Source organism: Bemisia tabaci, chromosome 3, assembly GCF_918797505.1.
Source record: "Bemisia tabaci chromosome 3, PGI_BMITA_v3".
In the NCBI taxonomy this organism is placed as follows: domain Eukaryota; kingdom Metazoa; phylum Arthropoda; class Insecta; order Hemiptera; family Aleyrodidae; genus Bemisia; species Bemisia tabaci.
Window position 1 is genome coordinate 35,331,034 of NC_092795.1, and position 23,984 is coordinate 35,355,017.

General features: G+C 38.8%; 3 protein-coding genes and 2 non-coding genes across 5 annotated transcripts; 1 reads left to right on the forward strand and 4 right to left on the reverse strand.

The window, feature by feature from the left end:
• The first annotated feature begins 650 nt into the window (after window positions 1-650).
• On the forward strand, window positions 651-2,988 carry LOC109043359 (uncharacterized). The gene is made up of 4 exons (XM_072297577.1): window positions 651-753; window positions 1,287-1,340; window positions 2,209-2,375; window positions 2,800-2,988. Exons 1-4 carry the CDS (start codon window positions 693-695, stop codon window positions 2,986-2,988), a joined length of 471 nt encoding a protein of 156 aa, XP_072153678.1. The 5' UTR covers window positions 651-692.
• Window positions 2,989-5,879: 2,891 nt separating this feature from the next.
• LOC109043354 (uncharacterized) lies at window positions 5,880-8,467 on the reverse strand. Its single transcript, XM_019060544.2, has 2 exons — window positions 8,330-8,467; window positions 5,880-7,196 (listed from the first exon to the last, which is right to left on the reverse strand). Exons 1-2 carry the CDS (start codon window positions 8,351-8,353, stop codon window positions 5,973-5,975), a joined length of 1,248 nt encoding a protein of 415 aa, XP_018916089.2. The 5' UTR covers window positions 8,354-8,467; the 3' UTR covers window positions 5,880-5,972.
• A 520-nt stretch (window positions 8,468-8,987) lies between these two features.
• TRNAF-GAA (transfer RNA phenylalanine (anticodon GAA)) lies at window positions 8,988-9,060 on the reverse strand. Its single transcript has one exon. It is a non-coding gene; the product is annotated as a tRNA-Phe (tRNA).
• Window positions 9,061-9,873: 813 nt separating this feature from the next.
• TRNAF-GAA (transfer RNA phenylalanine (anticodon GAA)) lies at window positions 9,874-9,946 on the reverse strand. The gene has a single exon. It is a non-coding gene; the product is annotated as a tRNA-Phe (tRNA).
• A 1,026-nt stretch (window positions 9,947-10,972) lies between these two features.
• LOC109043358 (uncharacterized) lies at window positions 10,973-23,104 on the reverse strand. Its single transcript, XM_019060549.2, has 10 exons — window positions 22,704-23,104; window positions 21,564-21,800; window positions 20,321-20,441; window positions 19,074-19,186; window positions 18,276-18,408; window positions 17,034-17,193; window positions 16,309-16,396; window positions 13,431-13,637; window positions 12,237-12,441; window positions 10,973-11,511 (listed from the first exon to the last, which is right to left on the reverse strand). Exons 2-10 carry the CDS (start codon window positions 21,724-21,726, stop codon window positions 11,028-11,030), a joined length of 1,674 nt encoding a protein of 557 aa, XP_018916094.2. The 5' UTR covers window positions 21,727-21,800; window positions 22,704-23,104; the 3' UTR covers window positions 10,973-11,027.
• Between the last annotated feature and the right edge of the window lie 880 nt (window positions 23,105-23,984).

Below are 23,984 nucleotides of genomic sequence, written 5' to 3' on the forward strand. Positions count from 1 at the left end.
ATTTTATCATCCAAAATATTAAGTGCTAAAAAAATATCACGTTGGCTGATACAGCGGTGAAAGTTGCTGATTTCATATCTTTTCCTTGTAAATGCACTGGTGGAAAAGTAAATAAAATATTAAAAGCTTCAAGGGAACCATGTGCAGCGCTGATATCACTTTCTCTTTTCACTTATCTGAAAAGTTCGAAAGTTCATCGGTAAATTCTCCATCAATAAATTTGCAGATTGGGTTGTTTTCGACGGATGACTTTTTTTGTGCATTTTGCATGGTTATTCGCTGTGTTTTTTTGGCATTCTCCATGAGTGGTTGGAACAGTTTGACAGAGCCGATTGGAATATAAACATATATAGGAATCATTTCTTCTCGACTGAAAAATTTTACTCTAATCTTGCCACCAGCATTGTGCACACTGAGAAAAAACTATGGTTTATAAACCTATTAGAGGTAAATATGGAACACCTATAATAGTCGTAAATAAACTACTGATTCTCGGTCTGTGAACCATACTAAGGTCTCTGTACCTAATTAAGGTACAGAGACCATAACTAAGGTATATGTGCTATTATTATATGTAGAGGTACTACTATTAGTGGTGTTCCATATTTACCACTAATAGGTTTATAAACCATAGTTTTTTCTCAGTGCAGTTACTTCACGTATCCCAGTTCAAAAAGTCTCAAGGCAACAAAATGTACCATCGGTCGGATTTAGCCTCAAAATTGATATTAATTTCATTAATATCAGTCCTCTGTAAGTTTTATCTTATGATTATTGAGTATATAACTCTAGTTTTTCCAATCTGTTATTGATTTTATTCCAGATGCCGATAATAGTTGGTCGTAAAGAATTGAATTTCAAAAACCAATAAAAGATAACTCGAAAATGTCTTCTTTGTAAGTACCAAAGAAAAGGAATAGCATCAAGCTTGAATTTTTTTTAAAAAGTATAGACTATTGACTACTCCGAGTTTTAATAAATAGCGAAAGGGGACCTTGGTCTGCTAGGGCGAAATTTTTAGTAAGCAATTTTGGTCGAATCATGTCAAAAAATTCGTTTTTAAGATTTCAAAGGAAAACTTTCTCCAGTGCTTCACAGAATTAATATCAAACAATTATCTCTATTTTTGTGCCAAAAGAGGACGCAATGCTGCTTTATAATCTGACAATCTTATACCTGGAGAAGGCATGTAGATTAGAATTTTGTGCCTGAATGAAAGTATTAACAGTTTTCCTAACTGGTAGTTATTTCTTCGATTTTTACAATTTTTTAATGAATTTATTCAGTTTCAGCATGTGAATCTTTGCAAACGAGACAACGCAGAGCCACCACTCAAGAAGGTAAAACGATTGATTTTTTTATGTGTAATGACAGCCCCCCCCCCCCCAAAAAAAAAAAAATACATTCAAGATTGAATAATATCCTCTAGTTTCACTGATCTCTTCCAACATTTTTTTTTTGTCAAACTTTGTAGTTAAGCAAAATGTTCCTATGGATCTGAGAATTTCCTTGGAAATTTTAAGATCCTCTCGTTTTCGTCGATATTTTTTCATTTTTCTGAGATTTTGGGATGTAGTTTCCAGTAAAGGGTACACTTTTTTCTGAAGATGTAATCTCAGGGACAGATTTCCTTTTTGCCTTGCAGTTTGGCCATGTTAGAACCTCAAAATGGCATACTTCACTAAAATCTAGACGTATCAAATTGCGATTTACTATCAGACTTGTGTGAATGAAATCGCTTTTTGGTAAAGTTTTCGGATATATGATGCCTTATTGGTCCAATTTATTATTTTCAGGTACCATCAATAACCATTATTCATAATTTCTGATGGGATGTCGTGTTTCAATCTAATTATTTTGTACGCAAACCTTGCGGTTTCATCAAATTCTGGACAATTTTAACAAATAATTATGGAATAAATTGAGTTTTCAACATTTTTCGTAAAATAAAATATGTTGAAAAACCAGCTCATACCTAATTCCAAGGTTTGCTAACCGGTCAGGTAGCGCTGGAACAGCTTCAATTTTTTTCCAAGTCAAGTCTGTATATTTTATTATTTAGCACTCATAGAAATAACTCTATACTTTTTACCTCCACGTTGATATCCAAGCTGTATTTAAATATGATAATCGATACGATAATGTAGTTTTTTTTTTTTTTTTTTTTTTTTTTTTCTTTTTTAACTTTGTCTTTCTCTTCCTTTACAGAGCTCGATTCCCACTGCCCGGCAGATTTTGGTAAGCAAGAAATCACATCGTGGAAAAATGATTGCAATGATTGTTTCTGTATCGATATCATGAAGGCCGCCTGCACGAGAATGAAGTGCACAGGGGAACATTATGCAGTAAGCTTAGGAGCTGAAGAACAAAAGCTGGTGAGTGTTAAAAGTATTTAAGAATATATTTTACAATCCAACTTTTTTAAATGCTATGGAGTAAAATATTATTTTTTTTTTCAACAAAAAAATTATATGTTGTTAAAATGTTGAATCAGTTATACGAGATTATCATTTCATGGGTTGAAGTTACGCTTCTTCAATGTAAAGTTTAAAGTTACCTCATTTTCTACAAAAAAGAAAACTAACAACATTTCAATTAAACGTTAATTCGTTCCTTTTTAACAAAGATAAAACATGAAGAGGGATATTTCCAGTTAGAGGTAAGCATTTTTTTTTTATTTAAGCCAGTGGTCTGCTCAGAGAGATCTGCTAGGGGATTGAGTCGGAGCAAGGTGGTCAAAAATTACATCAACTTCGACGTCATGACCAAACAACTTGTCTGGTATGGTTATTTTGACAGGATGACCGAAGAAAGAGTTGCGTTCCTGGAGGCATCATGTCAACTGTTGGTTACCCGATGAGTACCATTCAGAGTTTGACGATCGCTCCTGAAAACTTGCTGACTCTCGCTAATTACCCGATGACTACATGGCAGGTCATCGGCCAACGCAATCTCCCAGCACCTTTCAAAGGTGCTGCGTTGAGATAGCCTTAATGTCTGTTTGAGCCGCCATGATAGTCACATGACAAAAGTTTGTCATCGGGTATTGCATGAAAAAACAGCAACGTTTTTTCTTCTGATACCTCCAGAGAACGCATTTCTTGCTGCCAAAAAAAAAAATGCTTGATTGGGATCCTAATAAGATAAGATTAATGGGACGCCCAGAGGAAGGATGGTGACAAGGGGTTTTAAATAGAACGAGGGAGTGCGAACTCCCTGAAAAGTTGTGGAAGGACAGTGCATACTGAGGCAATTAGATGTCGCAGAGCAATAGAGAGCGCCGCGAAAACGGCTCCTAAGTATGTATCTGCTTAGGATAATTTGATTTATTCATTTAACAAGAACCCCTCTTATGAAATTTAATCTCTCTAGTGATAAGTGTGATTTTAATTCTAATTACAGATCCCAGATGTGTGAACAATACTGAAAATTCTTGGAAAGAGGACTGCAACACCTGTTTTTGCGTGTCGAACCCACCAAGGGTCGCCTGCACCAGAAAGCTCTGTGTGACGCCTCCATCAGATGTCGCGCCCCAGAGAGTCAAACGTGACATTAAAGACGATCTCTCCAAACATTTTGAGGAGGAAAATAAAATGCAAGGAGACCAGCCCTGGACACCAAGCCCTCTTTTGTTGAATTCAGGTACCCAAGTACACCCTAACGTCTGGACCGCGACTGCAGCGCTCTCTGTCATCACTGCTGTCATTGCTCGAATCTGAAAACTATTCAACAGGATGCAAGTGAGGCACTAGCTGAACTGAGAACCCTAAAACACATTAAAACACACTACCTGAAATTGAGGAATATTTTACTTACGGTTTTACTGTTTTTCGTTTAGTTTTAAAATTATTTGTAATTGTTGTGTCTTTTTGACAATACTGGAGCCCAACTCACGTCTTATTTAAAATATTATAATATCGAGTAGTATATGTGTACCCCCAACACCAGCTGTCGACATTTTTAACATTTGGAACAGTTTTAGGTCTCTTGAAATATTTGAATGACTTCTTTCTGCAACTTTAAAGTGTTATACTTTTGAAATGTAACACTTAGTCGATTTCGTTTCATATTAAAAAAAAAAATATGTATTCAGAGAATTACATTTTACAGACTATTTTGGGTCTCTTTTTCTTCTCACATATTATATAATGCTTTTTGGTTCAAAAACAGTGAAACAATACTTGAATTATTTTTCCTGATTCCATTTTTTTCTCTTGAGTGAGGTGCCTCTTGAGCGTCTTCATAAATTTAAAAACATTAAATAAATTGATGCTGAATTGAACTAAACTGGGTCCAATGAGGTTTATCTCCTCCCACATGTTACTTATATGTTCCAAAAGGCTCATATTAATCGTAGTCTATCCTCACTTGCTCATTTTTTTATGATCCCCTTGGTAAAAATTGGCGATAGGCGAGCTGCGTTTCAAAATACCATAGGAGTTCTTATAGCCGACTGAAGAAGGCGATAGAAAATCATATAGCTGGCTGTAGAAAGTGGAAAAAATCATACGGCCGGGCTACACGAAGCGATGAAAAATTATACAGCCGGGCTATAGTTCCTATCGCCAGGCTTTACACTTTATCGCCTGGCTGTTGCTTTTTCGGCATCGGCTATAAAAGGCTATAAGAAATTGTGTAGAAATTCGTGTGCTTTGTAAATCCTTAAGTTTGTACGGAATCACCTTAATATTTACAAAACGCACATTATATTTTCCTTTACTACATATTTTTTCTCGTCAATTAAAATGAGAATAATCCATACAGAGTGTGCAAACATTTCAAAGTCATAAGTTGAAAAACGCTGACTCAACGAGATTAAATATTAGAGCCTAACACAAAGCGGAGCGGCGGCGCACTGGCGCCTACAAACCTAACAGGGATACTTCACGCATTGCGCAATGCGTGAAGTATCCCTGTTAGGTTTGTAGGCGCAAATGCGCGTTTTACGCTGGCTGCCCGCCTACCGCTCCTCGCCGCAACGCACCACGGCGCTTGAAGCAACTATTTCACACCAGAGGTATTGCACAGTATCATACGAAATTTCAGGCGCTACAACATATTAGGAATGGGAGGCATCCTTCAAAAGTACGGAGCTTTCCTCGCAAAATAAATCAAGATACTACGGCCCATAAAGAGAGCGGTACTCCAAAAACTTACTAAGTCCTAGCATCCGTAATTAGTAACGTTTAGCATACACTTTATCGCCAGGCTGTTGCTTAGTCGCCATCGGCTATAAAAGGCTATAAGAAATTGTGTTGCCGGCTAAAGAAGCTATTGAAAATCTTACAGCCGGCTGTAGGTCTATGGTATTTGGGAACACAGATTCTACGGCAAATTTTTAACAGGGTCTCCATTTTTAAAACGGCAACCTAAACAGAGCCTTGAGTATATAATACATTTTAATGACCTTAAAATAATGAGTTTGAATTTTTTAAGAGTAAAAAAATTCATGCATTCTTGAGGCAGTGCTCCATACTGCACCACCGTTCGATTTGAAAAATATTTCCAACTTTGTCGAGGTAGGCCGTTTTTTTCTGACGAGATTTGGACTCGGGACAGTTCTCAAACTATTGGGGACAAGCAATTGGTATGGTATGGGCATGGATCCATCACATACATTGGATCTAGAGTCCAGACTCTTGAAAACATTGACAAAAAAAGGACTCTTGATTCAATCATATTTAAGCTTAAATCAAAAGGAAATCCGCTCAAATTAAGAGGCTTGGCTCTCGATTTAAGCTTAAATCTGATTGAATCAAGAGTATTTTTTTTTTTTTCGATGTTTTTAAGAGTCTGGACTCTAGATCCAATGTGTTTTTTTTTCAGAGTAGTCTATAGGATACAGTAAAGAAATTCTGAAAAAATTTACCATTGTGTATTTCAATCACATTTATTCTGCTTTTAACGGTCCAGTTTCACTATCTTCCACGTTTTACCTTATGATCAAGACTCACTGTTTATTGATCAGAGTCTTAAACGTGAGTATTAAGGTGTCCGCTCTGCTTGCGATTTGGTGCTGGTCGCGCAGAGTTCAAGGCCAATGGTGATGTCTGAGCATGGGCTACACCGTGGGCGCCAGAGGGTGATGTCAAAGAATGGGCTACACCTTGGGCCCCAGAGGGTGATGTCAAAGAATGGGCTACACCTTGGGCACCAGAGGGTGATGTCAGTGAATGGGCTACACCTTGGGCACCAGAGGGTGATGTCAGTGAATGGGCTACTCCTTGGGCACCAGATGGTTTTGGCCATTCGTTGGCACGTGTGTTCTGTAGCCATTCGTTTGGTGGCCAAAGAGCTGCTGATTTGCCGTCTCGCTGCCAGGCTGTCGACCAGGCAGACACGGTATTAGGAAGCCAGTTAGGCTCTGAGCCTGAGGACCAGTCAGCCATTACATCAGGGGATGCCGAAGATCTGCCTACACCGATAGGATATGAATAAGCATATCTGAAAGAGCTACTTCCTGGGTTCTGTTCAACGGCGACAGAAACAGATTCATCTTTCCCGGGAACCGATGGAGCAGGGGAGAGTTGCGCACTCTCACGGTGAGTCATGGAAGGTGCCTGGTCTTTGACGTATGGTGGCTGTCTGTCCACGGAGTAGATTAAAATAGCTGGTTCGAGTTGGGCACCGGGGTTCACCGCTGGTGGCGCGGCCTGTTGGTAGCCGCCTGAAACCTGAGCACCAGGAGCTGGACTTCCGGGAACGCTTTGCCATGGTGTATGGATGGCTGGAGAGAACTGCGGGTTCGGGCGCTGGGTATGGTGAGCCTCATGAGGGTGATTGTAAGGCTCTTGTTTATGAGTCTCGTGGGGGTGATGAGACTCGTGAGAGTGCTCACAATCCTCTTTGCGGGTGCTTTGCGATTGGTATCCGGCGAGGTTTGAAGGCGCACTGGCAGGGTAACTCTCCGGGAGGCTCGAACTTGGCGAGAGTTGGTAGTATTCGACGTTCGGGGGTTGGAGGTTCGAGCCGAAAATCTGAGCCTGGTACTCCTGTGGCCGGAGGTTCTCGTAGGTGAGGGGAACGGCAGGGGAGAATTGGGCGTTGATTTGTTGGTTAACGTCTGTGTGAGGTCTGCCGAGGGGAGCAAGTTGGAAAGGCTGCCGGCGTAAGTTGGTGGTGATATGCTGCCTTGGCGAGGGATTTTGGGCAAGGGAGACACCGGCTAGAAGCCCACAGATCAGCCATCGCTGCAACTGAAATATATGCATTAATTTCGATTTATTTCAGAACCTTTGAGAAAACGGAGTGAGAAAGTTATTTCACTGCTCCAAGAGCATTCCAAAACGGAGAGGTTTTAAAAAGGGAGTAAAGAGTAGCAGATTTTAATGTTCATACAGTTAGTTCCTTCCGAGACAGCTGCTGATTATAATCTCCATCAAGTCTCATCTTCCAAAAGAGGAAAAAAATACTAATATGAAAGCTCCAACTTAATTTCTTACCTTACTACAAAAATTAATGGTGTTACTGTCAGTGATTGCGGCTGGGTAAGTTGGGTCGTTAAGAGGTAAAATTTTCAATGTGAATGATTTTTTAATTCTGAGCTATTTTTGCCGCACCCCCATATTATTACTTTAACCTGCTAACGTTATGTTTTTTTCTGCGTGTTCTAATCTAAACGACGACAAGGTTCTCACTCACAATCAGACAGGAAAAACATACAATGTATCCATACAGAGTTTATCCTGTGCAATCCAATAGAACATATTTAAAAGAGCTACTCAAATGCGTGATTTGAATTGAAGCTTTAAATGATGACTGAATGAAACTTTCTTATAAAAACAAGACAATTCCGTTTATAGTTCTTCTTATATTGCTTAAATTGATGTGGATTCTTTCGGAAAAATCTAGGTGCTTCAAAATGATCTTGCTTCTTCCTTTAGCATAGCAAGAATTTAAACGTTCTCGTTAATGAATGACTCAGGACTCACTCAATGCTGAGCTCATCTTAATACTTTACTATACGTCGTTAATTTTATCGATTGTTTCCTTTTTTTTTTGAAAAAAAAAAAAAAAAAAAAAAAAAAAAAAAAAAAAAAAATATCTCCCAACATAATATGCATTAAAATTGTTCAAAATGATTGAACTCAGCGGAGTGAAACAAAATTTTTTCTTGAATTTAAAAAAAAAAACATATCTGTCATTGACTCCCCCACCCCAACAAGTACTTTTCCATAGACCTAAATGCCCAAGCTCTCGGTTCCGTTTTGATATTGGATTAAATGGTGCTTTGTTTTGATTGCGTACGTCGTGTAAGTCTGAGCTCCTCCTCAATTTGAACCCATCATAAAAAAATGAAAATTAAACTTGAGGTCAGTGTAATACTTACCCAAAATCGCACTGGTCCGGCCATGATAACCCGGTCACAATTTGACTAGCATGCGATAACCAGCTTTAGCGAGTTATATAGGTCGATTGAGACTATCTTAATGACACCCTACTCTCGCCACCAAATTAACACCCAAGTTTTCCGTCTGATCTGATTCATCGATTCCGCATCAAAACATCGCGAATCGATCAAACTGACCCTGGTGCCACATTGTTCAAAGAATCATTTAAATCTCCTTGGATATTAATAGAGAAAATATTCATTCTCTTGCATGAAATGGCTTCAATATTTGACACATTAGTAATCAAAATTGGCACACCCCCATCGTTAGTAATTGTATAATTCACAATTATTTATGTGATCTGGCATCAATGATCGCAAATTTCAGGAAACCCGGGCGAGCTTTAATTAGATTGATAACAAGTAGACGAAAGATACCGCAACTTGCTTTAATTATGAGCTATAATGATTTAAATATGGAAAAAAAGGATTCTGGCATGGAATTTTTTTTAGATGATCTGCAGAAATGAAGCGAGAGTTACACGAAATAATTATATGAGGGAGGGGGGTGAATGCAGTTTCCCGTTGATTTTTTCTCTCTGGTCGTCTCGATACACCTCGAGACCATAAAATATTGTGGTACTTGGCTAAAATGTTCTGCCGAAACCCGGGATCGAACCAGGGACATTTAGATCTTCAGTCTAACGCTCTCCCAACTGAGCTATTTCGGCTTGAACGCTAATTGGCGAACAACCAGAAGTTCCGCATTCGTAGGTCATATTCATTGATTAGCGTGTTCACTATTCTCGTCAGTAACTACATAAGGATGAATAAATATTACAAGCCTAGATAATTTCCTATGCTCATAAGTCGCGGCGAGTTGGCTGAAACCATGAGGAGGGGGCAAAAGTTTAAAAAAGGAGATGAAAGGGGGTCTGAAGGGGTTCTGTCGAGCGGAGGGTCCTAAAATTTCGGAAATTAGGTACTCTTAGAAGACAAATGTTGGTTTTTTTTTTCATGTCACAATATTAACATTTTGAAATCAACGAAATTTTTCGAAAAAAGGGTGGAAGGATGACAGCCGTACAACCGCACAGCCGTAACTTTTAATGGAAAATTGCTGTGAGGTTGGGGTGTAAGGAGGTTATTTAGGAATGTATGCATACTGCTCATTCAACCTCTCCTTTGAAGGGATGATCAAACTCACATTCAATCTCTCATTCAGTATCAATGCTTAAAAACATTTCTTCTGATAGATAGACTTACGACGGATCAGAATTACATGTATAGCAACATATAGCAGAAACATTAATTTTACTTATAAATTCGCTTGAATTTAATATGATTTTGTCGACTCCTTCCGTGTTTGAGTCAAAATTTTCAAATATATAAAATTAGTTTCAAAATTAAAGCATCCACAAATGACAAAATTATACTGTGCATTGCAGACAATTGTGCCCCGCATTAGTGAGGATCACCTCTTGTGGATGATCATTGGTCAGTTATGGCAGAAATCGTTAATTGTTAACGGAATTAAAAGTATTTGCCGAAACCCGGGATCGAACCAGGGACATTTAGATCTTCAGTCTAACGCTCTCCCAACTGAGCTATTTCGGCTGATAGGTAACTACAAAATACGACTGACATCTTCACCGCTCTGATGCACACAAGCCGGTGAAAGTACGATGTGCCGCACATAAATGCATTCATGCCCAGCTCACTCACACATGTCACCGAGCGAGATACTTTGTAATCTTCAAATAGTTGCGTAACACATTATTACGGAGCTAGGACGTTACAGTAACGCACTGTTCCTGTTGCTGTTTTTGTTCAAGCATCCATAATGCAAGTCTAACCGCCCCTTCCTGAAAATTCTTTCAAGGTACCAATCGCCCCCCCCCCCCCCCGTCATTTTAGAAGAAGTGGACGCTTTGATGGGATTTTCGTATGCATACGCTCTTCATTTGAAATGTTTCCCTCAGTTTTAAACGCATTTATCGTCTCTGTCCATGCACTATGCACTTTCCGCATACTAAAATACATAATTTGGAAATCAAAACATTAGAATAAATTCTAAAGTTAACGGTTTCAGACTCGCGGCCTATCTCCCATGAAACCTCATCCAATTTGTCTAGAAACCTTTGAAAGCACCATACCTTGGATGTAAAGTGTAACTTGATCAAATGGCGAATTAATGGCGATGTGATTTAGATGACTCAAAGATTTGAGCATTTTGGCAGACTGTTATTTCTTTTATTTAGATACAAATATTGGTACATAATAAATCTAAAAAGTTACCATTCTGACAAAAGAAAACAAGTAGAAAACGACGGTACAAAAGTGAAAACGGAAAAAAGAGGACTTAACAAAAACAGTTTTAAGTAGAAAATTCGAATCAGAAAATGAAATTGTTCTGTTATATTAATCCATAGATACGTCATTCTAAAATGATAAGAAAACTCTTATTTCGTTTGCAACCGGCAGCGGCAAATGGGATAGTAAAATAGTGAATGCACGCAATAAAATTGAAAAGTTCGTAACGAATGAAATTATCTAAAACCATGATAATACATGAATTTTTTTTCAGCCTTTTCCCCAAATTAACTTGTTATTTTAGGATAGGAATTTTGGCTGATTAATTTGTTTTTCATAAATCTCAACAATCTGGCTGCATTCCATCAGAAGCTGTCAATTTCCACTACGTCACGAGCTCGTCGAAAATGGCCCTGGAGGCCTCGTTCACACTAACGATACACGGCGGCGAGAACGTGGCATACGCGATGTTCCCGACGAGGGCGTAGTACGTGGCAACGACGGTAGCCGTTATCCCAGCGCCCACTATCACGAACGTCATAGCCAGCTCGCAGCATCCCAGTTGGGACACCGATTCGTCGACTTCCGTGGATACGAGTCCTACGAGGTGTTGTATCAGGGACCGAGGCGCCAGTGGGGGGTCGAGCAACTCCGAGGGGGGCAGGTAGGGCTGCGGCAGGGACCCCAGGCTGCTGGAGGTCTCCGAGCTGAAGCTCCCTGAGGCTGGGCCCGTGGGTATGGGCTCCTTGCCCGTTGACATGTCGTTGGTAACCAACCCGAAAGCGTTGGGGGCGTAGCTCAGTTGTTGAGGAGGCAGCGTTGTTTTTCGGAGGAGTTCTTCGCGGAGACGAGCGCCGTCAGCTTCGTACCTGCACGAATGAACTTAAGTCAAACTTTTTCCTTTCATGATGCACTGAGAAAAAACTATGGTTATAATTACCATATTAATGGTGTTCAATATGCTCACTGTTAAAAATCCAAATAAAAATGTCAAATTTCCTTCAGTAAAATGTTCATTTTCTAGGAAAGTTATGAATATTTTTCCTTGAAATTTTCAGGAACTTAAGGTGAAATTGCGAACTAAATCATCTGAAAAATTGGAACGAAAATATTTAGAATTTTACCAGGAAATTCGTGTTTTATCAAAGGAAATTGGGTAACGCCTGGCGGCTCATACGGCGTTCTTCCTTAGCACGGCAGTCACTGTCATCCCTTTTTTCAACCTTTGGTTCTATATTCTCACTCACATTCATTTTTTCTGAAGTTGTTGTACAGAGGCGCGTAGGGGATGCCCAGTGAGAGGTTGGCGACAGGGGGTGTTAAGTGAGATGAGGGAGTGTCAACTCCCTGATAACCTGTGGGAAGACCGAGCTTTGTGGCGATTAGGTGTCGCAAAGCGCCAAAGAGCGCTATAACAGCGACTCGTATGTATGTATGTTGTACAGAAGCACTCATGCTCAACATCAATTCCCTTTCGCAGTTCATGTTCATCACACTTATATTCGACGCTGATCTATGACGTATGGCAAGCTGCTGGGGTTTGAATATTTGTAAACGGGTTGTAGGTCCACGGCTGATGCATAGCTGTTCTCACCTGTCAATCCGGGCGATGAGCTGTTTGCGCCAAAGAATGGAGCGAAGTCTGTAGTGTATGATTGGAGGTAGGATGAACATAAGAGGCCCAGTGAGGGCACCGCCCAGGAGCCCCATGACTAGGTCAAACCGCGGCACCGCCTCACCGATTAATACGGCCGTCATCAGGATACTACTTCGTACCACACATCGTTTCCAGTTGAAATCTGTTAAAACATTCCATAAAAACGCAGGCTTTTATCAAAATGCGAGATGAAAAAGCAACAGACGCAAAACTGAGGCAGTAGAACGTCGTTTTAAATTAAACGCGATTGCATGGGCAAGGGTACTCCCTTATTTGGCAGGGTTACTACCCTGCACTGGAAAAAAAAAAAACATATTGGATCTAGAGTCCAGACTCTTGAAAACATTGACAAGAAAAAGGACTCTTGATTCAATCAGATTTAAGCTTAAATCAAAAGGAAATCCGCTCAAATCAAGAGGCTTGGTTTTTGATTTAAGCTTAAATCTGATTGAATCAAGAGTATTTTTTCTTGTCGATGTTTTTAAGAGTCTGGACTCTGGATCCAATGTGTTTTTTTTTTCAGTGTGCTAAAATCATATCGAGTGCAAAAATTAAAGATTACATTTCAGCATTGATAGGTAGCAACAATGAAAAATAGGTGAACCAATACTGGTTGGGTGCCTTATAGTCTCTTGCGACACTGCTGCTGGGCCGCGGCCGTGAATAAAAAAGCAGCCATTTTATTTGCTTTACAGTTTATAGACATGGGATTTCAATTTTCATTTAGGGTTATAAATCGTTTAAAACATCGAACAAATGTTTTGAAACATTAAACATCTCATCTTTTTAAACATTAAAAAATCAATTTTTTCCTGTCTTCCTCCTGTGCCTCCTCTTTAACTAGGTACTTTTATGGGACAAAATTGATATGATTACACTACAGAAAATACAAAAATTGGTTTGCAGCCCTCCGGTGATTGTATTATCTCGCAAAAATTTGATAATGAACTAACAACCAAGCCTTCATCAACATTCAACATACAGTGAAAATTTCAGTGATACAGCCAATCGAAGCAGTGGTCATAATTAGCAATAAAGTAATGAAAAAATTAAGATTACTTTATTTATTTTCCTCTTTTTTGACGGAAATTCAAAGATAAAGATTAATACTTTGGTCTCATTTCTCCTCACCTCTCGGAACCCCAAGTTTGTCTTCGACGTCTTGAAAAAGCGCTGTGCCTCCAACTACCATTGATAAGCAAATCTGAAGGGTTACCAGAAAAGCATTAACGTAGAGCAAGATGTGCGGCTGAAGTCCCGGCAAGATATTGTAATTGATGCTGGTTCCGAACCGCAAGTAAATGATGATGCATGTCACGATAGAGAGACCACCGCTCACTAGAAGGTAAACAAAGACGATAGATGACACTAAACACTTAATAATGTTAGAGCTATCATTGTTAGGGCATGTTGAAGTGAACTCTCATTTAAAATCTCTTAAAATGTCGAGCCTCGTAGATCATGAACTTAAAATGCAACTAATCCAACGTGAGGAACTAAATTTTGCCTACCCCATCAATTGAAGGTTAACCACGTTCCACACTGAGAAAAAACTATGGTTTATAAACCTATTAGTGGTAAATATGGAACACCACTAATAGTAGTACCTCTACATATAATAATAGCACATATACCTTAGTTATGGTCTCTGTACCTTAATTAGGTACAGAGACCTTAGTATGGTTCACAGACCGAGAATCAGTAGTTTATTTACGACTATTATAGGTGTTCCATATTTACCTCTAATAGGTTTATAAACCATAGTTTTTTCTCAGTGCATGGCACCAAGCGTTTTTCGCCTTAATTGTGACTACTAGCCTAAGAAAATTAGTGAATACCTAAACAAGCACATTCTGAGGAATCAAGTGGATGTTTTTTTTATATTCATAACGTTTTTTTCCTTTTTTGGGGGGAAGGGGGGATGGACTACGAACATATATTTGCAGCTTCTTGGCCGTTATACACTGAGAAAAAAACTATGGCTTATAAACCTATTAGAGGTAAATATGGAACACCACTAATAGTAGTACCTCTACATATAATAATAGCACATATACCTTAGTTATGGTACGGGGTACCTTAATTAGGTACAGAGACCTTAGTATGGTTCACAGACCGAGAATCATTAGTTTATTTACGACTATTATAGGTGTTCCATATTTACCTCTAATAGGGTTATAAACCATAGTTTTTTCTCAGTGTACGTTAGTAAGTTTGGCTAAAAGGTGACGTCTGAAGTCGAGTGCTTTACATGTTTGGGGGTTGAAGACTAAGAATTCTAAATTTAAATATTTAACCGTCTGAAAAACCAGAATAGAAATTTGACCGGTTCAATGTAGGACGCCTCGAGTAAAAGTTTAAGTCAATTTTCCCAAAGGGCCTACTCTTCACTCTAACTGGGATCTTCTCATCCGCATGCGGGGAAGAGTAGTAGAGCTGTGGTTTTATCCTAGCTCACTGTATGGGAGTTTGGACTTCTTGGTGCCTTTTAGAGGGAAGATCTAGAAGTGTCCATGAATTCGACCTTTCATGAAACTCGCCGATAGGTCGATCGGCTTCCACAAGCAAACGAGCGAGTCCGTTAAAAAGTCGGAGAGTACTCTGGATTTATGGCCTCAGTTGCAAATCGACGCCGACATCATGACGGGGCAATCTGTAGGAAACACGGAGGAAGAAAAGAAAACAGTATCCGATTGTATATCCAGCGAATGGTCCAGATAATAATACAAGATCACGGCCGCTGGAAAGCCAAATTGTGCAACATGAAAACAAAAGCACATACCCAGAAAAAAACCAGAGGTAAACTTATTGATCAGGAGTAAAGATCAACCGTAAGATAGAATTACGATTCATGCACCTGGATACCAACTGTTTTCATCTGAAGTTTCAAAAATAAGAGGGTGGCATGAGGTATGCATAATTCTATGAACAGTAAAATTTTATGATCTAACTCATACCTATACTTTTGCAAGTTGTCAATTTTTTCTGGTTTTTTTGGTTTTGGTTTTGTATATTTGGATTTTAAATTTGAATTTGTTTCTAGCTGTCTGAACCCAGACTTTGAAAACGAATTAAAGTTAAACCGCGAAAACTAATAACTCCAATATTTTTTATCAACACCCTTTTCGTTTGGTGGGAGGGAAAGGCAAAGCATTTGAAATTTTTGATGACTCACGTTGGAGGTAATATAAGTACAAAATTCAAAATATGTATGTATCAAAATAACAGTTTTGAGCTCTCGCAACTCCTGAGTTTTGACTATAACAGAGGATTCATTTCGTAAGTAATGTTGAACTTCAAACCCAGGGAGTACTTTTTTCTTTATTTTCTTCCAAAAATAAAGTAAGCTTCCTCGTAAGAGCAGACGCGGCTCTAATTTGAATTCCCTTTTTATCGATTTAACTGATGATGCGACAACAGCAGGTAATTGAAATCAAATTTGTAGCTCTCCTCATACAAAGCAGCCAGTAGCTCAGACACCTCCTATTTTTCTCGGAGTGGGAAAAGCGGAGAGAACTTAGTGTTACACCGACACGATATAGAACACTGTTTATTGCTTGAGCAATGATGCCGATTCATTCAAAACAGCAAACATTTCCCACCTTACCCAACACCAACAGGACGAAGTTTGGCAACATTTTCGGCAGAATCACGCGGGTGCTATAAAGGAAGATAGCTGTTCGGTAACAGTGTTTATGACGCCACGATTGTCGGAGCAAGGAAGAGAGCGTTTAGGTCATATTGCAGTTTCCTCGCCGATTGAAAAGATGGGAATTCTTTCGCGATTTTCAAATCGTGCGAATTATTCTTTGCAAATTATTTGCGACGCCCTACAAGCTAGGATATTGATGTTCTTATAAAGTTTCCTTGTTTTTCAAAATGTATACAAAGGGTTAAAGCTGTTTGAAATTTTTGTTTTAGTTGAAGGAAAAGAGGTAATTTCCATAAACAAGGCACCATTTCACACAATTACATTATCACACGAAGAATTTGTCAATAAAAGTCTTACCTAGAAATCCGGCTAAAATTGCATGCCCTAGTTTATTTTTCTTTTCCATATCTACTTGCACTGTCAATATCATTGGATGGATATCAAACTGAAAAGAAAATCCAAAATATTAGGGACAGAAACTGTACCGTATGGAGTTCCAACAAAGCATGAGGTCTTTTCTCATAGATTTAGTGAAGGGGCACATATCGTCCAGAAAATAGCAAAATACTAAAAGGTTTGTAAAATTTTTGCTCCTCAATGGTTGCATCTTGTTGACTCTGTAATAGCTGCTAAATAATACTCAGTTTGAAAGAGTGAGGAAAACAATAGACCAGCCCTACTAATGTAGATATTAGTCCAATAAGTATGAAAGAGGCAAATTTTTAAAGAGCCAACCAATTTTCCTGGAGAGTTGACAGAAATATCAACAATTACTTATTTATTTTATGCATTAAAATGCGAATAAATTTCGGGAAGATTATATTGGATACTTTCAAATTATCTTGATTCTAAATGACAATTAAACTGATTTTGGGCGGGATTCTGAAAATTAAGCTTGATTTTTCAACCAAAGTATTTGAGCTCTTGTCCTCAGATGTTCCGATTATTATTTCGTATAAAAGTCTGACGAATGATTTGAAACTTGATTTCCCCAAAAAATATAATAGTCTTGGTTGTGGCTAAATTAGATCACTTCCTGTGTCTTAAAGTACTTTTACACGGTTCGGAAGGGAGCAACTGACCTGAAAGGCGAGAATTCCGTATGCTATAGCTAGAGACTGCCAGGAGACTTCTGGTAGAACGGGAGGCAGTGCACCTGGGGGCAACGGTTCATGCAATAGCAAATACCAGGTTAGAGCACCCACAGTTACCACAATACAGACTGATGACGCAGCTAACCACCTAGGTTTGTGAAAATACAACAAATGTAACTTGGAAAATACAGTCCACTGTTAGTTAATCGTAAGTTCACAATTTTCGCGCGATAGTGGAGCCGTGAACTCTCAATGCTCCACTCTATGTTGCCAATGAGGTATCGCTCGGATTTGGGAGGAAAGTTCAAAAACGAAGTTCGATTACTTCTCTCTTTTCTTCGGCTGTGTTGATCTCGTTGCCTTTAAAGCATCACTGCCAATAAGGCAAACGGACCCAACTCGACATGGAACAGGACAACAAGGGAAAAGATGCGTATTGATGACGGCGCAGGGATACAACTATTCGTACTTGATGGATGTCCGTGTTGCATCTGCGAAATTGAAGGCGCTCTGGCGCGAGACGTGAACATGCATTGTCCCGCTTTATGCTGCCAATAAAAGATCACGCGGATATTCGGGGGAAAAATAAGGCCTGAATACGTCGCTACAATCTACGGTTGTGTTGCCACGCACTTGATTTTTTTCCAATCTTGCATGTGATTCTTTTTTAAATTTAATTTGTAGACCTTTATAGAAGCTCGTATGCATTGGCCCCTTATAACCTAAGGAAGACGTGTTTTTTGACGCCCTTTTGACCCGGCTTGGGCATCTAAAAGTTAATGAAGGAGTAATATGTGAAAAAGCCATTGAAAAAATTGGTGGATTTCCCATGGAAAAAGAAAACACAAGCGGAGATTTGCATTGCAACGCCGCAATCTGATCATACCGACGGAAATTATTGAAAAACACTCATACAGTATCATGTTAACAGGCATGATACAATAACAAAACTATGTTGAATTCGATAGGCGGCTTTATCCCTCAGCACACGCTTTCTAACTTTTTTATGACGAACATTGTGAAAAATACTCTCGCAAGACTGTATGAACTTTTGAAATACTTTTGATACATGGTTCTGAGATTCAAAAACGTAAAACTGTACCAAGCACTTGAAAAAAATACAAATTCTCCTTTAATGTGGTATCATAAGAAGTGACAGCAGTATGGCGCAGACATATGACTTTAGGAATGGAGGATAGAAGGCGAATAAAAATCAGTAATATAACTCACTTCATATCCTTTGGACTGCCAAGCCACATGGCAGGACACAGAGCTACTCCTAACAAGAGCATCCAGTAACAATAAGAAACATCCCATTCAAAATTGCTTATCTTCAATCCCAATATTTGCAAATTTTGTGAGGCTGGAAAAATCAAAGGATCAATCTTGTTAATCGCAAAACTTATATACGATAAAGGAATGTACTTTTTGCGATTGATAGAACTGAAAATAGATTGACTTTTAAAATAAGAGACCACAAATTTAACTCTTTAGTAAAAGAACCTATCTTCACAGAGAAACTACTTTCACTTATGCTGTCTCTACAATGAACCAGAAATACAGCCGTGATAGCGAAGAGAGCCGAATATGAGTGCATTCTGAGTTGAGCCTCAAGACAGATAAGAATATGTACTAACTATGGCTCATAAAAAAATCCACATACGCCTCTCTTCGCCATTACGGCAGAATAGTGGCTCTTTGTTGCAAACCGAGGCTAAGTTGATACCTACAGGGCCTCGTTCGCACATTTTTTCTACCATCGGCTCCTCGTGCAGTTAAAATATTTTATCACCGACGGATCTGTGAAAATTGTCCTCTCAGTTTTATGTCTGAACAATAAATTGAATTGAATAAATAATGAGAGGTCACAATGGGCACAATTTTAGATTTTGCTTGGATTCTCTCCACGCACATTAAATAGATAAATATATAGTTTTGAGGAATGTGAAAATATAATATTTTGCCACGATGTTATATTCTATACGCTTGAATAAGGATTCACGGTAAAAATAGAGAGAAAAATCTTACCGACTAGAAGATTAGGGACTCCACCCCCAAATATCGTAATATCCAGCAGGAATGTGACGAACTTTCTCATTCGTGTGTTGAAAGTTAGTTCTGCCAATGCGGCATATGGATACCTGAATAGTCACCAAATAAATCGGAATTAGATACAGCTTGGAAGGAGCCAAAAGTTTTGTAAGCTTGCATCATTTTTAGAACATAGATTTAAAATAAAACTGATTTTCACGTCAATGTATTTTTACTTCGAGCTACCGTCATAATCATTCTTCTAATGTTCGATGATTCTTATTTGCCATCTGATTATTAAATTCTCACGTAGATTGCGGTGCATTTATGAATTTGAAAAATATGATGATGCAGTATAACATCAATTCATTCGGAAGTAATGTTCTATTACTTTGTTTGAATGCACCCCCTTCCTTGAAAAAAAAACAGCTCGTAGGCCTTTCCATCTGAGAAAAATAACGTTGCACGACTGACGGGAGGGAGTTATAAATGAAGACAAGATTGGTATAATTATTCATCTATGAAGATTAAATATGGCAAGTGTCGTTAACATGGAAGTGGAGGATTTTTTAAGAAATCTTAATTTGTTTTACCATCGTGTGCATGCACGTATGCGGACACACTTTTTTTATACATAAGGAAAAAAGTTACTCATTGCTGTAACCAGAAATATCCTGAACTTTGCTGCCATAAAGAAGAAATTTCTTTGATAAGGACAAAAGATGCTTATTCGAGAAGAAAGCAGCTCATATCAGGCAAAACTCTGCTCGATTTTAGCGATTGATTCGGTGAGAACGAAAACACACCAACTCGGTAACTTGAAAATGCTCAATTTCCATTGAACACAGATAATTTACATGAAGGTTATTGAACTTAACGCATCTGTTCCAACTTGGACCTTTAAAGTGTCCATAAGTGCTTGTCTTTCGGCAGCAAAAATCTTTTTCTTCAACTAACTTCTCCACCTGTTCTGCAGTTTTGTGTGTGTCTTGATTATTTTCATTTTTCCGAGTTGGTGTGTTTTCGTTCTCACTGATTCAATTGTACACTTGATTGAAGATGAGGAAATTCTCTTGACACCAATGTTGGCCAGTGTTTTTTTCAGTATGGGTAGGAAGTACACACTTTTCTTCCTGTTTCGATGGGTAAAAATCTAAATATTCGTTTGAAATCTCTGACATCCACGAGTAATTGTTTTCAGATATTGCTACAACACCCTCATCTGTTATAATAAAACAACCTACCTACTCTTTTCCACAATAGAGGGCTCGATCATCTCAGCCATGACCCATGATCGGCCGAGGAGGAGGGCTGTGTAAATTTGTAAAGTAAATACGGTAAATGCTAGAGGAAGGCCCAGCCAACCTAAAACAAAAAACAGTGTGCCAAAAGTAAGACTTGCCAAATTATTGACTTTACGTAATGTTGATACGTGTGCTGATAGGTTTCAATAAAGAACACACTTATCTTAAAGTTTCCTGAATCTACCACTTACCTTCGTTAAAAAATTACCATACAAGTGTTTATTTCTGAAACCTTAAAGGGAAGTTATGTAAAACAGTTACTAAATCTTTGTCAAAATACAACTCTGCTGCACTAAGAGACATTCGATACTTGTTCAAAGAAATTGAGCAATCGTATCTGCTCCATCGTATTCAGTGCGGTCAAATTACCGCCCGACTATTATCGGTTATGTAACCTCTACGCTGATCAAATGCAATTTGCTGCACTCCTCAATTGAAGGCGCACAAGAATACTTGTAAGTGATGTTGTGCCTCGTCGCTATTTTTGACAGTGCCCGTTGTGAGAAATCATTAAGTTGTATCATTAAAGGAAAACCTTAGAACCCCTAATATATGTATATATTTGGATATTGGGATGGTAATTATTCATTTTGAGTACTAATTCATGAATAGATTTCAATGCCTTTGCTACTTTCCTAAATTATTTTTTGGCTAAGGGATCCATTATAAGGGTGTTTTCAAAATAGTGAAAAAATAGATGGAAAATGTATGCTATTTTCGCAAAGTGCATATATTTTCTTGCTATCCTTGTGTATAATATCCACGAAAACGGTCGTAATCTTTCCAAAAATCTAAATTTTTCTACCATTATTTCTCATGCATGCTCTATGGGACAAAAATCCAGCGTCTTAATGGCATCGTAGATAGGTACCTTTTTTTAAGCATGCAGGAAATACTTATGCTTTAAAAAAAATAATTTCTTAAATTTGGAGCCCATAATTTGAATTTACAAACTGACATATTTACACGTAAATATAAGCAGGTCCTTTTTTCTAAATTTTCTGCTCTTTGAGACATAAATTCATATTTTTATGAAAAATTGTACTTAAGACTGGACCCTCCTTCAGAAACTACACTCTCTGTGAAATAGACACAAACGGCGGAAATTATCAAGTTTCTAGAGGACGATATTTTTACAATCTCGTCTTGAGGATGCTTCAAGAAGGGATGCTGTTTAACTTACCACAATCGACAATCGCTCTCGGAAGGGCTACGATCGGGAAGACCCCGAAGAGGTCGATCACGCACAGGGAGGCGAAAAACAGGGACAGGCCTTTGAAGGAACATTTCGATTTTCCGACACCACCTCCGACACCGCTCAACAGAGGTACTTCTTCATTGCTCATAGCTTTACTTCATATTCATCACTACAACATAGTTTTACCCGCAACGTTGAGATATTTGGAACGTCATCTTGAGCCTGAAGAAGAAATATAAAGAAAATGCAAGTTTTATGCACAGCCATCCTTGATTTCCTCCTTTGCTCTGCAGGGTTTTTAAGTAATATTTTTTTTTTCTAAAATTTTTAACTTCCGCATTGTTTATAAAAATTAATAGTATAGTGTACTGCCGTTCTAAGGAAGAACGCCTTATGGTAGTTAGGACGTTTCTAAATTTTATTTGGCTACGTATACGCATTATTTAGAAATTTTTTAAGTGATTTTCTTCCAAATTTTCGGAGGGTTTAACTATTGAATCCAAAATAACTGAACATTTTCAGGACTTTAAAAGCTCATGTCATCTTCCTTTGAGAAACCAACCATAATTATATTAGGCCTTATATAAAAACTTTATGTTACGCATAACAATTTGGATTTCACACAGTCGTAAATGGGAGCATGGCTTGAGGCAGTTCAGGAAAGTCTATATAATAGACAATTGAAACTGAAACAGCCTCTGGGTTTCCATTGAGCACATAGAGCGTTGTTTCTTTTGACACTTTTGCAGCTGTGGCCGTATAACTTAATTATGTCTGATTGTGAGAGAAAGCGGTATCAAACAAATGGGTAATATCTACAAAGGGATTAAAAACATCAAAGTATCTGTGGAGTTGCATGAAGCCAACTAGCAAATTCGTCCTTTTGGCAAATACGCCCCATTTCCCGAGCTTTTCACGGTCATTGCTCCTTTTCGAAAAAGCTTTTCCATATTCCTCTTTCTTGCATATGTTACCACTCCTACACTATTGCACATAAGTCTTTTGTCAAAAGTCTCCATATAATTGTGATCGGTTTGCTAAACGTTATATTTATTCGGGAAACATAAAAGTGAATTAAAAAAAGGCGATAAATTCGGCGGGAAAAAAATATTTTTTTATGAGTACCTGCATCAGCTGATCCTGGCTCCTGGGCTACCACATCACGGCACAAAAACACCGGGAAGAACTGTGCAAGTGACGTTGACATCAGGGACGCAATGCTCGCGACCACACTTTGCATACGGGATCCATGTGAGGTTGATGGCCATGTCGGACGGAAATTCTTAGTTTTTCCGCTAAGTCTAATGTTTTGGTTGAACGTGGCGGCAACGTCGGGGGGCATTGCCTCGCCACCGCCGGAAACTCGATCCCTGTGGCCAACCAAAGTTATGCCGGGAAACCCTACCGAATCAACCTGGAGTCAACGATTATGTAAACACGCGCCCAGCTGACCGCCGCGCATCATGGATATCGATTCGCCACCGTTCAAAGCTTACGTCACCCAAAATTTCGGATCATTAGTCTCCTCCCCCTGCGAGAAGAAGAAAGGGAACCTTCCTCGACAGGAGGATAATGGTAGTAACCTCAGACGATAGGTCAAACTTCTTGCAGAAAAATGTGACACTGTCTATTAGTGGTGAGACCTCGGATAAAACTGAAATGAGGGGCAGACAAGATTGTGCACCAAAAATGCAGTGTTTTTAAGCGAATAGTTTCATCCCAAAAATTTGGTGGAAGATCCGTTTTTCCATTACGTTTCAATAACGAACTGACAGTCTGAGACTAGAGTGGCTGACCTTAAACTTTTCCCTTCGAAAGGAGCTCGGAAACTCGTAGACTGGAAAAGAACAAAACATAATATGTTTCAAAATTTATTTCACCCGAAAGGTTACCAAAAGTGGGTAATTTTACAAGCCAATTACAGGAGGAGCGCTTGCATTGGAGTGAACAAACGGCCTTTGCTCTCTCCAAGCAATTAGATTGGGTGTCGCTGCGTTCCATTTCAGATTAGAGCTTTGCTGGGATTCTCACAGAAACTACTCCCGATGGAAGTGTCCACAAATTTCTAAAATGCTGACCACCACGATGGCGATTCATGCTCTGGGGGGACTTCCAGGTACCTCAGTCAACTTTTGAACCCCTCCTCATCTCCTTCCCCGCGAACACGGATTGTAAAGACTAGGGTGGACTCCATAAAGCATGTTTTTCAAAATTCGATATTAGCTCTGTTGTAGAATCTCAGTCGTTGAGCACGTCATGTTATTTTGTTAATTTTAATATCTCAATCCTGCCCAGTACGCCTACAGAACGCCGTAACATACTCAAGTTACTTTGGACTTTTTTCTCAATATTGGACCCAGGAAGCCGCGTAGCTGTTCTGGCGTCCACTTCTTTAAAAAACTGCTT

Excerpts from the sequence above, each read along its gene's own strand:
- LOC109043354 (XM_019060544.2), bottom strand. The coding sequence starts at position 8,353 with ATGGCCGGACCAGTGCGATTTTGG. Across the intron at positions 7,197-8,329 it reads CCGGACCAGTGCGATTTTGG|TTGCAGCGATGGCTGATCTG; the intron begins GTAAGTATTACA and ends CATATATTTCAG.
- LOC109043359 (XM_072297577.1), top strand. The coding sequence starts at position 693 with ATGTACCATCGGTCGGATTTAGCCTCAAAATTGATATTAATTTCATTA. Across the intron at positions 754-1,286 it reads TTCATTAATATCAGTCCTCT|TTTCAGCATGTGAATCTTTG; the intron begins GTAAGTTTTATC and ends GAATTTATTCAG. Across the intron at positions 2,376-2,799 it reads GAGCTGAAGAACAAAAGCTG|GATGACCGAAGAAAGAGTTG; the intron begins GTGAGTGTTAAA and ends TTATTTTGACAG.
- LOC109043358 (XM_019060549.2), bottom strand. The coding sequence starts at position 21,726 with ATGAGCAATGAAGAAGTACCTCTGTTGAGCGGTGTCGGAGGTGGTGTC. Across the intron at positions 13,638-16,308 it reads AATTTTAGCCGGATTTCTAG|TGAGCGGTGGTCTCTCTATC; the intron begins GTAAGACTTTTA and ends TTTACCTTCTAG. Across the intron at positions 11,512-12,236 it reads CTCATCGCCCGGATTGACAG|GTACGAAGCTGACGGCGCTC; the intron begins GTGAGAACAGCT and ends TCATTCGTGCAG.